The sequence below is a fragment of the Myiozetetes cayanensis genome, unplaced genomic scaffold, assembly GCF_022539395.1.
Source record: "Myiozetetes cayanensis isolate MyiCay16 unplaced genomic scaffold, myiCay2020 scf6-25, whole genome shotgun sequence".
NCBI lineage: Eukaryota > Metazoa > Chordata > Aves > Passeriformes > Tyrannidae > Myiozetetes > Myiozetetes cayanensis.
In genome coordinates, this window is record NW_026087853.1 from 2,791,991 (window position 1) to 2,810,390 (window position 18,400).

The 18,400-nt window shown below is 43.0% G+C and overlaps 1 protein-coding gene across 2 annotated transcripts in view; it reads left to right on the forward strand.

The window, feature by feature from the left end:
- The window catches only part of KIAA0586 (KIAA0586 ortholog), a 38,545-nt gene extending 29,087 nt beyond the window's left edge, over nt 1-9,458 (forward strand). Inside the window, exons 26-30 of one of the 2 annotated variants that reach the window (XM_050336232.1) lie at nt 295-365; nt 1,200-1,334; nt 2,880-3,060; nt 5,669-5,805; nt 9,350-9,458. In XM_050336232.1, coding sequence (XP_050192189.1) covers nt 295-365; nt 1,200-1,334; nt 2,880-3,060; nt 5,669-5,805; nt 9,350-9,439 — 614 coding nt within the window. In that variant the 3' untranslated portion in view covers nt 9,440-9,458. The remainder of the gene's footprint in view (nt 1-294; nt 366-1,199; nt 1,335-2,879; nt 3,061-5,668; nt 5,806-9,349) is intronic. The other variant, XM_050336233.1, reaches the window with a different exon arrangement.
- The last annotated feature ends 8,942 nt before the right edge of the window (nt 9,459-18,400 follow it).

Genomic DNA, 18,400 nt, shown 5'->3' on the forward strand with positions numbered 1-18,400 from the left:
TGTTTATTAGTGAGAAAAAAAAAAAAGATTCAATCTGGCTCTTTTGTCATGAGATCAACTTGGAAAATAATTGGGACTTGTCATGCTTAAGTACCATGTGGTACTAAGTTCTTACTGAAAGCAAAGTGTAAGAAATAGGAAAACATGCCTTTATAACACATCCAGCAGCAGGAATTTCCAAATTTACCGAAGCACAGTGTTGTAATTATTAAAGAATGCGGTCTTGTTTTTTCCCCCACGCAAAAACACGCATGTTTTTGAGTAGCTGTAACACCAAATATTTTTCATTCTTAGCAGAAGGAGGGCTGTCTCTTCCAAACCTCAGCGAGAGCTTATCCAGCACTTTACGAGATGCCAATGAGATGGTAAGGAAATGTCTCCTAAAGAAACAGAGTTAATGTGGATTCCACCTTGGGCATCTTTAGCTTTAAACATTTTCACCTAAGCAGCTTCTTGAATTTGCACGTTCAAGCTGTACACTCAAAAGAGTGTTAGAACTTCACAACATCAAAGACAAAAAGAGGACATTATCCAAACTAATTTATATTTTAAAAAGTTGAATTTGTATACTTCTTTAGGTGAGAGATAGCAAATACACATTTTTTCTTTATTGTTTTCAGTTTTAAGACATCTTAAGCAGAATAGAACATTGTTATGCTCTGAGCTGTTCCAGCTTTGAGCCATCTTTTAATTGCTTGTATGATTAAATTATTCAAGTGGGTTTGCTGAGGCTGGAGTGGAAGACAGAGCCAGACTCTTCTGCCTGTGCCTGGTGAAAGGCAGGAGGCAGTGGACACAGCTTGGAATTCAGGAAATTCCTTTGAAACATGACAAATGTTTTTACTCTGGGGGTAACCAAGCTGAAAGAACTGCCTTGAGCAGCTGGGATGAACCAGACAATCTCCCTTCCAAGCTCCATAAGGCAAATTTAAATGTCCTAGAGTAGGAGTCCACCTCTCTTCTCTGCATCAAATAAAGCCTGTGCATGTCTGTGGTAAAAGGAGAAAACAGTGTGTCCCCTGTTAGCTTATCTTTAAATGCCTGAATTCTCATGGCACAGTTTTTCAGTTGCAACTGTAACATCTTCAATTATAAAAAAAAAAGCTTAGTTGTGAACTGAAGTGAGAATGATCTGAGTTTTGGATCACAAAGCCCAGTTTTGGCTCATGCATTACGTGGGGTTTGTTTCTTTGTTTTAGGATGATGACCCTCCGAGTGAAGGGCAAGTTGTGAGGAGGCTGGATAAAGAATTTCCCAGGGATCCTGTCCTGACTCTTTTAGCCAAATTAAATCAAGCACCTGTTTCTCCCCCAGGAGGAATAGACCACTTGGAGGTAACTCCCTGTCCTTTGCTTTCCAGAGCAGTAGTTTTGAAGTGGTGCTTTCCTACTCCCAAGTGGATAAAATACTGCAAGATTATCCTTCCTGTTGGCTGTAGAACAGGTTCATACACTTCATTCCCTGCTGGAAATGATCCAACTTCTGTTGGCCTTGTTCTTGTGTAAAAATCTTTAACAAACACTGAAATATTCTCATAAACAAACTGTACATAAGAGCACATGTCCCAGGTTTTCAAGGTACGTATGTAACTGTTCCCACTTTGGTACCAAATTTGTCCTGTCACACACTGAGTCCCAGGGAATTCCCTGTCACTTCAGCAGCAGAGTTGGAATGTTTGACAGGACAAGGACTCTGTGCACTTTGCACATGGTGTTGATGCTGCTCTGGTAACAAAACCTCAAAATATTCCCCTTCAGTTGGCCTAAAAAGCAGACTATCTGCATTGCAGTTTTTTTTTGTTATGCATCTAAGTCCTTTCTGTGTGGAAAACAGCAATTTGGACGGGGTGTTTCTTCTGACTGACATAGCTGGAGGAATGCTGGAAGGAGGTGAACTTTGAATACTGCAGTATGGTCCATGAACACCTTTATTTACAGCAGCTCTTGCTTTTTGTGCTTTTACTGATGCATGTGCAGTTTCTTCCTTCTGCCTTGGTCAGTTTAGTCTAAATAATTACTGACTTGACTCACTTCCTTAACTGCTCCTTTGTCTTCCTTTATTTTGCTAATGAGCTCTGCTGGATGGACTTGGTGAAAAGCTTTCTACAGTGTCAGCTCCCAGTTCTGCCTGTAATTGCAGTGACATTTTCTCATCAGCACTGCCAATTACAAATGCATCTCTCATTTGCTCTTCCCCTTTCCCATAGCCATGGACCACTCAGTCACTAATAAACTCCCCCCTAAACTAATAAACTAATAAATTAATAATCTCTGGCAAGGTGTGTGCAGAGGTCCCTCCTGCTTTATGAGAGCAACAATATCCTCCTGTGTGTTATTAATATTGCCTTGGGATGATTCTCTGCACACCTGTGTGTGTTCAACCTGTTTTCCTGCGTGGGAACAAGTTGGGTTTTATTTCCATGCAGCTTTGAAAGTCAGGATGCAGAGAACCATCCTTATTTTAAGTGCCCTCCAAACCTGCTTGCAAATGGAAGCTTTTATCTGATGTGCAGCACAGCAGAGAGTTTTAGATGCTGCCAGTGGTTCAAGGTCAGGCAGTCAGCAGTGATCGAATCTATAACATTAAAGGTTTCACGTGCTAAAAATAGAACTGAGGTTTTGGTCATGTTGGGGTATCACTAAGAAAATAAATGGTGTTTGGCTGCAAGGCACCCTTTTCTGTCCAGTACTGATAAAGATAGATCTTAATTTCAACCCCAGCTGATATCTCCTGGCTTTGTTTTCTTTACACAATGCAAATAACTTAGGTTTATATGTGTTTTAAGGGTTAATGTAATTAGAAACAATGCCTGGGTTTGGAAGAAACACATTGGGTTTTATTTTAAATACCTGCTGTTCTGATGTTGGTGTCCCCTGTAGGACTCTGAGGGCAGTGTTGGGGAGCTCAGTGAAGGTCAAAGACCCAGGCTGAGCAGAGCAGAAGAGAGAATCCTGCTGGGCCATTCCCTGTTCCTGGCCCATCCAGCTGCTCCGAGCTCTGGGAACAGAGCACACCAGGGATCCTGTCCTGCATCCCCAGGACAGCTCACCCACATTGGAGGTACAGATACGCTGGTAATTCTTCTCTGGGATGTGGATGTGGATTCTCAGGGGTTTCTGTAACAGAATCTGAAATAATTTCAGGCAGTATGTTTGAAATCCCAAATTTACAGGCAATTCCTGCAGTGAAATTATCCCTGTTCTGAGAACTGGATTTAATTCAAGCTTTTACTCTTCTTTGCAGTCTTTAACGATTTGAACAAAAATTATAGCAACTACCCAGTTGCCTATGCAAAAGTTAGCTTGTAAAGTATGTATTTTGTTCTTGTTAATAAAATTCAACTCTGAGAAATGCTTAATCTGACCATTTTTGAAGACAGTTACCACAAGACAGGTATTAACACCAGCAGTTCAAGCTGCTTCTCTCTGTCCCCTGACACAGCCCTGCTCCTCTTGGCTTTTATCACTCCATCCTGGTGATGCTGCAGTGTCTCACAAATGACAATGTATTTCAGCTTCATCCATTCCTGTAATGATAGGGACATTAATATTTCATATTTTCCCACATGGATACTGAGGCACACACATAATGGCTTGTACAAGGCAGTGCAGGGATAAATTGCTGTGGTGAACCAGGGACTTTTATTTCTTTCCAGTTGAAGCCAGTGGTCCATCCTTCCTCTCCCTTATTTTTTTATCCATTGTTATCTGAAAATGTACATCCATGCTTGTTTAACTGAACAGCTGCAAGCCTGCAGGAACTCTTTGTTGACTGTGGTTTTAAATATGTTTAAACCAGACCGAAATCATTATTAAGCTGTTGCAACACCAGCTTGGTTGCACTGATTCATCAGAAATTGTGTAAATTGAAGTGATCAAACAGCTGGTTTTCTGTCCTGTTAATTTTCACGTGCGTGGATGTGACGGGGGAAGCAGATCTCACATCATTAACCCTTGGCCACTGGGAAGGAAATGGATTGACACTGAACGTGTTCGACACGTGGCAAAAACAATCTTGGAAAATAAGAATATTTGCTTGGTTTTGAAGTGATTAAACATTTCAACTGGTTGCACAGAGAGTAACCCTTTAAAGTAGCTGTGACCCAATGTTTTGGACCAACTACATGTTGAAATACACTGGAAATACCTTCTGGTAAATTATACATTGTCAAACATTTACTTTAAAGTGGTTTGTTGGTTGGAGATCGGTTCCATCAGGCTGATTTGTTTAAGGTCATTTCTCTAAATCTCCTAGTGTTGTTTTTATTGTAGTATTTTTATGAGAGGACACAGGTGCCCTGCACTAACTGTCATAGGGGAATTGCCCTGTGCTTTTCCACAATCTGTAATGATCCCACACTGAGCTGTGTTGCGTCGTGATCATTTACAGTTGAGCTTCTCTCCCTCCCCACCTGCAAACACAGCCCAGCATTCATTGCACTGCTGAGGAATCATCACTGTATAAAAGCTCAGGTCTGCTTTCAAGGCAAGAGTGTTTTCATGTCAGGGAGGAACAGAAAATCTTGTTCCCAACTCCTTTGGTTGGTGAAGTCAACACTGAAAAGGAAACAATCTGTTCGTGGAGGGGGGGAAGGAATGATCCCTGAATGAATGCTCCCACTTTCCTTCCACATCTCTCTGATCAGACCACTAGTGTGGGAGATTGCCACTCAAATCACCTATTCCCTGGTGGCCACAACAGCTGCACTGGAAGCCCATCATCTGCTTGGACAGTTATTTTTAGGGCTAAAATTCAATAATTGTTGCACCAACGAATGGCAAAGTTCACCTATTTCAGGCTGTGCCTCTCTGTCCACAGAACCTTGCAGTGGATACTCAGTTTCTCTCTCACAGTGAGCCACTCACAGATGTATCTGTAACAAATTTGGGGACTGAGTGTCTTGTGTCTGGGTTATTTTCAGGTTTGTGACCAGTTTTTATCTGTGTTATGGAAACCTGATGTCCGTTTGTTGTTGCTCGTGCAGACACCCAACAGCAGCCCTTCATTTATAAATCCTTGTTTTCAGTGCTTGAAGTCATAGACAGAGAAACCAACATGCAAATGAAACGTGGCACATGCAGTCTTAAAGTGAACAATAATTACAGTTAATTAAGCAATGATTATAGTTAATTAGGCTTAAAATTCAGTCCTTGGCTCTGTATGATAGCAGAAGGCTAAAGTTAGTTCAGGAGCTGTCAGTGCGTTTTTCATAAAGATGCTTTACATACTTGCAGGCTGCAAAAGCTTGATAAATGCTGGATTAGAAAGCAAATTATCCCTTTAAAATAGGCTATATACAGGTTTCTTTTAATAATTTCCTGAAGAATCCTTTCCAGGCCCTTTCCATAAGTGTGATAAAGCTCATTAAGCATACAAGGTATGATGAACTGTACAGCTCTGAAACCCTCAGAAATGCTGCCACATTAGAAATTTACAGATGATAAAACTGATTGATTTTTTTCAATTTCCACAGACTCTTATTTCTTTTTTTTTTTCCCCCACAAGAATAATTTAAAGGTTGCACAACAGGCCATGTAGGGAGGAAATCGCTCTCTCTAACACTGCATATCCCACTGGTGCATTTTGAGAGGCTGCACCTTCTGCCACAGCGTTTTGACCAGGAAATCGTTGCTCTGGCTCATCAAGGAACTTCTTTTTCTCTCGGCAGAAATTCTTGGAGATGCAGATACAACTCATGGGCCGATGCTTTTGGCTGAGCTGGAGTCACAGCCGGCTTCAAATCCCGCTCTGCGAGCAACCCAGCCGGGCAGCAGAGTGACATCTCCCTCAGAGGATCTGTCCCAGGTGAGCTCCAAGGATTTTTTTTTTCTGTGACTGGTCAGAAGGAGCAAACTGGAACCTTGGAAAACAGGTTTTCCTATTCCACTGTCGTCTCTGACATCACACAACCGGTGCATTTGAAGTGACACGTTCAGCTGAGAAACTGAAATCGGAACTGCAGTGTGTGTAATAAAAATGATTGTGTTCCCCGTGGCAAATCCTTACAGTTCCTTTTCTACCTTCTCTTTTTACCTTTTCTGCTTCTTCCTCACAGCTTCACTGCTCTCACAGGATTTAATACTGATCTGCTACTCAGTTCAGATGGGGCACAGAGCTTCACATCCAGCAGAATGACATCATGGGTACCTGGGAGAGGGAGCAGCAGGCAGAGATTTGGCCTCAGAAGTTTTAACCCACCGAGTCAGCGTTTCAGGAGCTTCATTTGTCCTAACAGGGGCAGGGTTGGGAAGGCAGTAAAGGATAATGTTCCTCAGATCACTTAAAGGTAGAGGAGCATCCTATTGATCTCTGCTTCAAACCCAGACAGCTGATTTTTTTATTATTAGTGCGTGCTGTTACCTAGAGACGATGGTTTACTTGGTAACTAGAGATAAATTCAAATAACAAGTGGCAAAAGCTAAAAGTGAGGTGGCAGACTGCTCTCTAATATGTGAAGCTCCACAGGGTGTTTGGAAGTGATTATGTATTACCATGGTTGCTGTTTTCGTGGGTAAATTCTGGCCTTCCCTGGTGCTCTGTATAAAATAACCTGAAGTATCTTTTCTTCACCCGACTCTGCCACGTCATAACCCACCCTGGGCCACTTTTGGGTTGATGTTTTTGAGCCTTGTGATGCCTTTGGTGCCTGAGCAGTCCTTAAATACGTCACCTGCAGTGATGTGTTTGCATCTTCACAGAGGATTTTAAGGGTCATGCCCCTTCCACTTTGAGATCAGCAGAACATCCTGTGTTTTGGAATGATTGTTCATGGACAAATCTGGATTCTGTGACCACTGTGTGTGTTGGGGTGAAGCTCACAGGTCCTTGTTCTTGTCTCACTGGCCAAAAGTAATGGGGGCAGAGGGGAGAAAACATGTTTCCTTCTTTTAGCCCCATTAGCTGGGGTAAAGAATACAGTGATTCCTGCATCTCATACTCAGCTGGTGGGGTTAGGATTGATTTTTTGCTCGTTTGGGTGCAGGGAAATAATAATTTACTGGGTGTAAGATTGCCCACGTGCGTGGTCTTACCTGTGCAAGGAATCTGAGGTGATCTGACACAGTGTCTTTCACAGAAAATATGCAGCTAATTATGTATTGTCTGACCCTTTATATGTAGATAGTTATACACTATCTTATCTTTAGAAACTTTTCTTTGCATCTGAACCCTTAGTGTGGCCTTTTTTGTTTTGCCTGCTGGCTGTAAAACTCACCCTCCCTTCAAACCAAGCAACCAAACCCCTTAAATTTGTGTGCTCTTGTTAGCTTTGGGTTTTTTCCTCCCCCAGCAAAACAATTCCTCTTCCTCTGTGTGTGTTTATTCCTGATGTCAGGTTCCAAATCAGTGTTTCTCCCTCACCTTTCAGCTTTTCAGTGATGTGACTGTACCCATAAGTGACAGTGGCAATAAACATCCCCCCTGGATGGGGTAGAGCTGTGTTCTGTAAGATCCTCTGCTGGATCTGCACCTCCTTCCCTGAGAGGCAAAAAATGATCCCTGCAGCAGATGATTGGAAAGCTTGTTTTGACAGCATCTCCCTGCCATGTGACAACCATGAACCTCTCCCCTCCCTTCAATCAGGGGTGGCATCTGCGTTCAGCTCCACGGCTGGATCTGCTTCGTCACCTGCCTGTGGGAATCAGATTTTCTGGGAGCACAATACCAGCTTAGGAGAGCAAGGGCTGCTCAGGCTTTCAGGATGATTCATTCACCGTGTGCAGTGTTTAAGGAAAATAATCACTTTAAACTCCTTGAAAGGTTTGCTCCCAGGTTAGTCACTGACTCGCACATCAGCTGCTCCACATCTTGTTTTCCATCTCCAGGCAGTGTTTTGCCTTCCCTGAAGTTAAACTGTCTCACCTACACACAGAGCCAGCAGACAGATCTGTTCAGGGGCAAGGTTTGCTGAGAGACCTGAGGGAAATGCACTAATTCAGGTGGAGTCCAGCTGGCCTCGGTAGAGCTTTGCTCTGATTTGACTGGCAATGATCTTCCTGGGTGTTGGGGTCCTGCAGTCTGTCCAGGCAGGATCCTCGTGTCAGGGATCATCTGTGTCCCACTTGTTTGCTCCCTGGCACTGGTGTGGAGATCAGACTTTGACCAGCACGAAGAGCACTGAATGTTTTCATGGAGGGCACGAGCAAAATGCCTTTTCAGTCGTGAGATCTGGGTGGTCACCCCCTCCAAAACAAACAGTTGAAGTCATAGAGGAATTCTCTTATCTCCCCAAATTCCTTGGCTGCTCCTCCATCAGATTTTTTTCCTCTAGATTTATAAATGCTTTTAGCCACTGTCAGACACAAAGCCAGACTAAAGGCATCTTCAGTTTGACCCCTTCTGGCCCTTCTTGTGCAACAGCTCAGCAGTTGCCTGTTCTTTGTGGCCACTCTGCCCCCCTGCTCTCAGCTCTGAGGAGCAGGAGGATGACTGGGAGGAAGCTGGGCTCTTCTACTCCAAATAAATCACTCTGATCACGGGAGGGACAGGAACACTGAAGTCATATTTGCCTGGCTAAACATTCCAAAGGTGGTAAATCTGAATCATCTGAAGGCCCAGTTGCGTCGTTAAAATCTTAAGGAATCGTTTGGTTGCAAAATATTTTCATGATGTTCTTGTGAGTATTTTTATACAGTCCACATTTTTGAAGTGGGATTGGCACTTTGGTATTCTCATTAGCTCTCATTTTTTACTATTTCAAAAGACATGGCTTTTTTTAATCTTCAGGAATGCATAATTGTAGGTTATGAATATGTTATCTCCCAACTTCTGTTTGCACCTCAGTTCAGTTTAAACTGGTTTTTGGTTCGTCTTATTAAAAATTCAAATGAAAACAACAAAAAAAAACCCTTGTGTCCAAGGCCAGGTTGGATGGGGCTTGGAGCAACCTGGTCTACTGGAAGGTGTCCCTGCTCATGGCAGGGGGTTTGGAACAAGATGATTTTTAAGGTCCCTTCCAGCCCAAACCATTCTGTGATTTCCAACCAACTGATATTTTTCTTTTCCCTTTCAAATTTCTCGTGGTAGTCAGGAGGATCATACCTAGGGAGAAGTCCTGGATGTTGAAGAGAGCCAGGGAAATAGTGTGTTCTTTCCACCACGTGCTTTGACTAAAAATTGAGGGTCTCCTGTGTCTCCAGGTGTAAATGGCACTTTGCCATCCCTACCTGCTGCTCCCGGGATGTTTGCCCAGAGGGAACAGCAACAGGCTGATTGAGAGCTGAACAAGTGCATATCCATAAATGAATCTTTAAAAACCATCTTTGGGTGTTTCCTGAAGCTCCATGTAATCTCTCTGTGCTTTTACATCAAAATTCAGCTTTGTGATGTGGTTTTACTGTGTCACACACAGGAGGAGAGCCAAGGAGCTGCACCAGTGGGGACTGGGAGAGCACGAGTTATTCTCGTGAGAAGGATGTCTGAGGAGATGGCATCAAGGTAAATGATGTCAATGAGCAAACAGTTAAGCACATCACTTTTGAATATTGTTGTATGCTGATGTATGATAAAGCTGTGATTGTTTTTTTAAATTCGGATTTCATTGCTACAAAAATTTCCAACATTTCCAAGCATTTTTGTGCACAGAGTGTGTATATGTGTACATAGATATCATATTGTTGGGGGGCACTCAAAGGATTGGAAATTCAGCCTGCAGAAAGCTCCAAGGAGACCTTAGAGAACCTTCCAGTACCTAAAGGGGCTCCAAGAGAGCTGGAGAGGGACTGGGGGCAAGGGATAGGGGGACAGGACAAGGGGGAATGGCTTCCCAGTGACAGAGGGCAGGGTTAGATGGGATATTGGGAAGAAATTCTTCCCTGTGAGGGTGGTTTGGCCCTGGCACAGGTTTTCCAGAGACGCTGTGGCTGCTCCATCCCTGGAAGTGTTTCCAGGCCAGGTTGGACAGGGCTTGGAGCAACCTGGTCTAGTGGAAGGTGTCCCTGCCCATGGATCATCCCACTTGCTGATCTTTAAGATCCCTTCCAACCCAAACCATTCTGGCACTCTCTGATTCTATTAAATGTATTTGTATGTAATGTAAGCCATCAAACCCCTTGTAATTAAGTATTTATTTAAATTGGTGTTTGCCAGGAGCATCACAATGTGCAGCTTGTGTAGTCAACTGAATCTTAATTGCTGTGTAGAATGCTGTTCAGCAAATGAGATATTCCTGAGGTTGTGATGGAAGGGAGTGGTTCCTACCCAGGAGAAAATGCAGGGGTGCTCCCCAAGGACTGAAAAGCAGTAGTGAGTTAAGATCATGCAAATGGGGGGAAAAAATACAGATTTTAAGTGTTAAAAGGACCTGGTCTGAGATGGGGTTCAAGCTGGTGTGGAACAGATAAAGATTCCCTTTAGTGAAGGACACTGGGCATGATCTGTGCTATTTTTGGAGATTACCTAACAGTGTTTGTTAAAAGTGTTGAGGATGATGAAAGAGAGGGGGAGAATATCTTTTATTTATTGTGGTTCAAGTCAGTGTTGGAATAGCACAAACTGTGCACGTTACTGCCATGTGTAATTGTTTCAGCAGATAAGAACTCTGTGGAGGTGCTGGAGTGAGATATGGAGCAGTTTTCATCTTACATGCTAAAACCAGGAATCTTAAAACCTGCATGTCTACAATATATGCAATTATAATTGCTCCACCCTAGCACAGACAAATTCTTCCTTCAAGCCCTTTTAAAAAATAATTCTTTGAACTTCTTCCATTTAATTTAAAAAAAAAAAAAATCTCTTCGAATTAGAATTCTGAGGGAATTATTTTGCTTCAAATATTTATAACAAGTGGTAAGAAAAGCCCTAGGCCAGTGTTGTTGGAACCTCATTTCAAAACCACGGTTTGCATATGAAGAAAGTTATGAATAATGTAAAAATTATCTGTGGACAATTAGTGGAGAAGCTGAGAGGACTGGAGTGGCACAACTTAGTGCACGTCTGACATTTCCAGATACATTTCCCTGTGCTGCATCCCAAGGAATTTGGGCACAGTCCAACTGTGCCTGTGTGTCAGCTGAAAAGGTGTGACCAGGAGATGGCAGTAGCCAATTTGCTTTGAGAGAATCAAAAGAGAGAAAAAAAAAAAAAAAAAGGTGATTTAGTGATTTATATCCCGGGATCATTTAAATCTCATTCAAAGTATATACATATTTAATGAGCCAATAAAAATCTGGAGGGGTTTGCAAATGGAAACAACTGTCTGTCAGCGTTCACCAGAAGGTCTTGCCTCCAAGAACTTCACCACAGAGAACTTCAGCAGGCAGAAAGCTGAGGGGGGAAATTAATAAGAGGCATTTGAAAGAAGAAGGAAAAGTTTGCAGCATGATAAGTGTAGGTGGGTTTAAGTAAATCCAACGTTTTGAAATCGAGCACATCTGTTGCTGGGAGTTCAAGCACCCTGTTTGTAAAAACTTCATGTCAGATGGTGGCCTTCAGTGGGAGGGCAAGGGACAAGGAAGACTTTCCTGGAAGTGGAGGAGCATTTTGGAGACAGGACCTTTTAGGTATTTTTTTTCAGAGTTTAAAGGGTAAGTGGTTGGATTGGTAGAGCTTAGGAAATCTAAAGCCCTGAGATGAAGTGTGAGTTCAGAGTGCTGGGAGAAAAGGGAAATGGTTTTGGACCTAAAGCTGGATGTAAAACAAGCCATTTTTTTACTTAAAATGATAAATACATGCCAATATTTGATTCATCCTTCTATGGCCATAAATATATATATATATATATGTATATGTTAGAACTTTCTTTTGTTGTTCAAAAACTTCTTGTGGTCTGCCCTGAACATGTGTTTTTACTGAAGGCAAGTTGATTGATGGCTTCTAATGAAAGCTGAAGTTCAGCAGGGCTGCTACAATATCATGCCTGAAAGGGTGAAGTCTCCTGAAAGTTGCAGCTGAAAATCAAGCCTGACTGTTATTATTAATTGAAATGTGTGCCTTCTCTAGACAGAGTGGAGACAGTGGTTTGAAAACACAGAGTTGTAGTACATAATATACATGCACAGATATTTTTGGCTTTAGAACACCCTTTAATCTTGGTGCCTTCCTTTCATACATCTTCATACATTTAATAGGATAGTAATTGTTGTGGTTGGTCAATGCACGTATTTCCAGAATTTAAGCATTTTTGGGGGGCCTTTACATTAAAGGGATTCGGAATTTTGAAAATTAAAATGAAAGAACAGGTGGCGGAGCGTTTTTAAACTTTAATAAATTAGAGCAGCTCAGCACCAGAGGTGGATGTTTCTTCACTTAATTATTTTTTTTTCTGCCACACAGACTCTTAAAATGTGACCTAGAGAGCAGAACTTCATGGTAGTGATTCTTTTCTATCTCCAGCTGGTGAATTATGCTCAGGCAGCCATAAGTAGATGGGAAAGTGATATTGGGACACTGAGGAATGGGCTCTGTTGCCACAGAGAGGTTGCACCATTGCTTGTGGAGATGATCGGTGCAATATTGTGAACAAGACAACAAGGAGCCTTTAAAACAATCTGCATAAAGAAAATAAAATAAAGCTTCCACAGTGCTGGTTCAGCACCGAAAATGGGCTGCTGGGGTGTCAACATCCACAGGATGCTGCACTGAAAGCTGCAAGACTGAAAATATGGCTATAACTAAATAACTTCTTTGTCTCTCTCTTCTTCAGCCAGGAATTGCTCTGAGTTAGGGGGGTTTTTTTGGGGTTATTTTTTCTTAAAACTATTGTGGCGTGAGGCAAATCTGTACCAGATGCTTCGAGGAAGGAAGAAGATTAGGATAAGGCTAAAGGTCTTTTTTTTTTTTTTTCTTAGAACTGGAACTGTTTTGGTCAAACTCAATGACTGTTCCACTGAAAGTTTACTTTTTCCTTAATATCCTGCTGTTTCTTTTTTTTGTTTTGGCCTGAATTTCACTGAAGGCTTTTTTTTTGCTGAGGATTCTCCATCCCCCCCCTGAAATGAGCAGCTGGTGAAGCAAAACAAAGCTGTTCTCCCACACTGTGGAGAGAACAACCCCAACCTGAGAGGCAGAAATAACCTGTGTGTAGTCAGTGCTCTTTGAATTTAACTGATTTTCTGAGAGAAGCTCTTGGAGATTGGAGTAATGGAATCACTTAGCTGTAATTATGGCATTTTTCCAGCAAGTCAGAGGTTTTGTGGAAGTTTTTTCAGTGCTGCTTCAGAATTCCAATCACAGAATGGTTCAGCTTGGAAGGGACCTTAAAGATCATCCAGTTCCAACCCCCTGTCATGGGCAGGGGCACCTTCCACTAGACCAGGTTGCTCAAAGCTCCATCCAGCCTGGCCTGGAGCACTTCCAGGGATGTTTCTGGGCTGTTTTACCTCTGTTTTTCCCATCCAGTTTCCTCTCTGTGCTACCAGGTGGCTCAGGGACACCATTCCCTTAATACATTTTACATTTGGGCAAATCAGGGAAGGCAAAGTAGCATTTTCCACAGAAACTCTGTGTTTTCTACAAGTAATCATCAGCTTTTAGGTGCTCCAAGTGGTTTAGAACACCAGTTCTCAAGGAGTTTTTGATTATTCTGCATGTGTGCATGGGAGTTACACGCTAGCCCCCACAGCAGAAAACACATCTGAGTAATAAGTGTGCATTTGGCATAATATCCCACCTCAAATCCTCACTAGCCATGCTTGAGAGTCTCTAACTTGAATTCCTGTCAGTCAGTATTTAGCTGTGTTCTAGCACATTTGGAAGCAGGAGTTTTTAATTTCTTGGCTTTTGGAAGTATAATTTCTCGCTTAACAAGTGTCGTTTATATCCGTGGTTGCTTCTTTTCCCGCTGAGTTACTTCAGTTATTTTTCAGACAAAATGTTAAAGCAGAAATGGGGTTTTTCTTTTTTTAATATTTTTTTTTTTCATGGCTTAAGGCAAAGTCTGGGGCAGGGTTGTTGTTGTGGACAGTGATGTCCTGCTGCTTCCAGTCTGGGCCATGAGCAGCCAAGCACCAGGAGCTGCAGAAAGCACCCAGTGCACTTTTGGAGTTTGGCCTTTTTCATAGAACCATGGAATGACAGAGTGGTTTGGGTTGGAAGGATCATCCAGTGCCACCCCCTGCCATGGGCAGGGACACCTTCCACTAGCCCAGGTTACTCCAAGCCCCAAATCCAACCTGGCCTGGGACACTTCCAGGGATGGGGCAGCCACAGCTTCTCTGGGCAACCTGTGCCAGAATCTCCCCATCAATATAGTGAAGAGTTTCTTCCTCATATCCAACTTTAATCTACTCTCTGTCAGTGTGAAGCCATCCCCCCTTGTCCCACCTCTACATTCCCTTTTTACCTCGAAATGTGATTTCCAGTCCAGGTGCCTGCTGAGCATCAGCTGCCTGTATCACATCACACAACACCAGGGGGTTCTGAGGGCCTTCTGTTCCAAAGTATGTCTTAATAATGTAAAGGGTTTCACTTCCAAATTAATTAGATTTAAAAGAAAAAAAATTGCTTCATAATTGCATTTACTTTTCAGACATTTGTGACAACCTGCTGGAACCTGTCCAGCCTGCCAGGCAGTTCTGCTAAGTTGCAGCACCACTGCAATTCTCCATATTTTTCCCTTTTTTCCCCCTTTTGGCCAGTCAGGTTTTTTTTTTAATGATTATTTGATTGATTTTGTTTTTTTAATTTTGTTTTTTGAGGGTTTTTTTGGTAACTTATGTCTCTATGGGCCAGGCATATTCCAGGCAGAGTTCTCATTAAAAGGGGTGCTGTATATCCACTCTTAATGTATTAGCTGAGAGAGCCCTAAATTGCTATTTCCACTTTGGCAGCCCACCTTTGATCTCTCCCCAGCTCCAAAGTTTTAGCTGTAGAACCCCATCTCTTGTCAGCCTGTCTGGGGGGTCAGGCTCGAATGTGATGCTTTTCCTTTGGTGGTGGTGGATCTGCTGGAGCTGCCGTGGATGGCAGGCAGGGGATGATCTTAGTAACGTGTATTAAAGGCACTCTCCCATCTCCTGGACACTCCCACACTCCTGCCCAGGCTGTGGAAGTTGTTGTGCCAGGGCAGCTTTTCCCTCAGCCTGCCTGGGATGCGACTGAAGCAGCTTTGTATTGAGGATTATGATTGGGATGCACTTTTACAAACTTACAGTAATTGCTGCTGCCTTCATTGTAAAGAGCAAAATATAAACACACACAATAAAGCCCCCTTTAATGGGCACTGATCCCACTGGCACTGATCTGGAGCAGCTCTGAATAAAAGCAGATGGTAGCAGGGCTGGCCAGGCTGACCTGCTTTCCCCTTTCATGCAAACATTGCTTATATAAATGGGGGACACACACACGAAAATTAATGGGCTTGGGCAAGCCACCTAAGGACAGAGACTCCCCATGTACTTACTGCTTACATCAGCCCCAGGGCTGTTTCCAGTTAGTTCTTCTCTGGAGGGAGAAGTTTCTCACAAATTAGTGGTTCCACAGCTCTGAGCCCGTGGTTTAATAAGAAAGAACTGATGTGCCTCTAGAAAGTAAAGTGTGCTCAGCTGGTCTGTGGCCTGTGTGTTGTGGTAGGTCGTGGAAAAGGATCAGAACACTCTCTCCTGAACCTGCTGCTCATTTATGGACATATAATTGAGGCTGAAGTCCCTTTGCACATCATCTCCTGTCACAGTGTTGTGGAGAGGCATTGGATTGTTATGGTCTTTTACTGCTTTAATTCACGTGCCTGTTCGTTAGCGTGGATGGTAAATGAATTTAAATTGAGATTCCTGGCTGCTGTAAATGATGTGCCTCTTGTCACTCTAACAAGATGTGATCAGGGGGCTGGAGCACCTCTGCTATGGAGACAGGCTGAGAGAGCCCTGAGATGAGAAGAGAGACCTCAGAGCCCCTTCCAGTGCCTTAAGGGCATCTAAAAAGGAGGGAGATGGACTTTTTATATGGGTAGATAGTGACAGGACAAGAGGGATTGGTTTTAAACTGAAAGAGGGTGGGTTTAGATTAGATTTTAGGAGGAAATTCTTCCCTGTGAGGGTGGGGAGGCCCTGGCACAGGTTGCCCAGAGAAGCTGTGACTGCCCCATGCCTGGAAGTGTCCCAGGCCAGATTGGACAGGGCTTGGAGCAACCTGGGCTAGTGGAAGGTGTCCCTGCCCATGGCAGGGGGTTGGAACTGATCTTTATGGTCCCTTCCAACCCAAACCAGTCTGTGATTCTAAGAAATAGCACAATGTCTTATCCAGCAAGGCATTTGGTTGGAGTTACTCTCCAGGAGTACGCTGTGGCCTCTGACAGAGGTTACAAAGGCAGTTTCCTCAATCAGATATATTTACACTCCTCAGTCCCTCTCATTTTCAGCCTGGTACATCCATGCCAGCTCAGCTGGACTCAGGACCCATTCCAGCTCTCTCAGGTAGGACCTGCTGCCAACTGTGTTATTCCCACTGGCAGGTGCACCACAGGATCTTCTGGGATGACCATCCTTACTTGGATTAACAGCCATTTAAGCAGGTCTCTCGTCTCCCTTGTTTTTCTTTTTAGTTTCTCTTATAAAAAGCATCAGAGTGGGAAGTCTTGCTGCCTTGGGGTGCTGGCAGCACACTGCCTGGATGCTGTGTGGTGACAGGTGAAGACAGGGAGTATTCCAAACACATATTTCAACGTGGAGAAACATGTACAGCACTGTGAGAGGAGAAATGGAGGTTTGATTTCTTCAGTATGTGCCGAGTTTGTTCTGTTTTTCTGGTTGGCAGGGAAGGCAGATGTTGCCCTTTATAATTCAGTGCCTTGTGCACGTGGGAGAGCAAAGCAACAGAAGGAGCAGCTTCTGCTTTCCCCGCTGGGATGGGTTTGGGGGGCCTTGAGCAGAGGCAGCTGCAGCTCTACCTGTTCTTAAACTGCTCTCAATTCAGCTTTTTAAAGCACCACATGAAACCTGGCAGGGTCCAGCTGTGAGAGTGGGGAGTGGCTGGGTAGGAGGGAAATCACTAGGACAGCAGTGTGTGTGCCCACGTGGAGTTACTGAAGGTGAGTGGTGAATGACCCCCAGATTCTCACTGTCTGTCCCCAGAGCTCTTCTACAAAGGAGATTGGGGATTTACAAAAAAAAAGTAATTAATTAAGAAGAAATAAGGTCATTAAGAAGACCAACAATAGATGGATATTTAGATTATTTGTGTCCACAATCAAATAGTATTTTTTAAGTTTTACTGCTTATTATGTTGTGGAAGGGCTTGACTTACAGGCAGTTTTCATGCTGGTGACCAGTGGTCACTTTATTTTCTTATTTTTCCAGACACTTTAGGAATAAACAGACCTTGTACTTCCTGCAGCAAAGAGAGGCTTTTCCAGCACCACCTTCTCAATACAGGGATACAAAGACTGCCTATAATTAAATATAATTTATAACTACATATTCCCACTGCCCGTGGGATTCATTTCTTAAGACCAGGAGCCCAGGAGACTTTCAAATCCAGCAACAGCGTGGAGCAAATGTTATCTAGGATGTCTTCCAAATGAAGAATACTATGTAAATAGTGGTGATGCTGCTCTTTGATAAGATGCTGATGTAGAGAAATGCAGCCTGCCAAAGCAGCATTTTTCTTAAAAATAGGCTAAGGACTGGTGGGTGAAGATTAAAGTTGTCATGCATGACCTGTTGCTCACTGCTGAGGCTGCACATGGGGCTGTGTTTTGTAAGAGTGGGGAATAACGTGTCCTAACAGAAAGCTCCAGCAAAACCCTTTTCATCTTCCATAAAACTCATCCTGTAAGTAAAACACAGCAAATCCTCTTCTCTGAAACACCACTTCCAAATGTGCTTCTGGTGGCTGGGTTTGTGAGGAACGGTAGTGAATGAGGGAGATGGGTTAAATTTTGTCTGTGGGCTACTGTGTTCTGGTTTTTATCACAAGTGCTGTCATTGAGGGGAGGCAAAGAAAAACCCTACACCTAGAAAAACCCAATTTAGATTTAGAACCTTTGTATCTGTGTTGTCCTTGTGCTCTAATCTGAAACTCATGTTTTGCTTTTTAAAGAAAGAGGAACTGTTTTCAAGCCCAGTTCTAAACAAACTCGGTGAAAGTTGTTGAGTGTGACACAAAATATGGAGCAGTTCTGTGAAATGCATTTTTTTTCCCCCCCCAGTGCTTTGGCTGCAGGGAAATAACTATTTCTCTTTGTCTAAGGCATGACTTTGCCTTTCTATTAACTGGGTTTTTTTTTTTCTAATGGCAGATAGGCATTTAGTATCCATACAAATTAATAAATCATCTGGCCACATGTGAACAATGAAAACATGTATCTCACCCATTTTCTGGCTCTGCCATAATTGCAGTTATGTTTTGGTTCAAAATTAAGCAATCAAAGCAGGTTAGACTTAATATGGACCGATCTGCTGATCTCCATCCTAACTCAGGTTGTTGCAGCAATGTAATAATCTCAAGGTTGCACGTCATGACCTTGTTT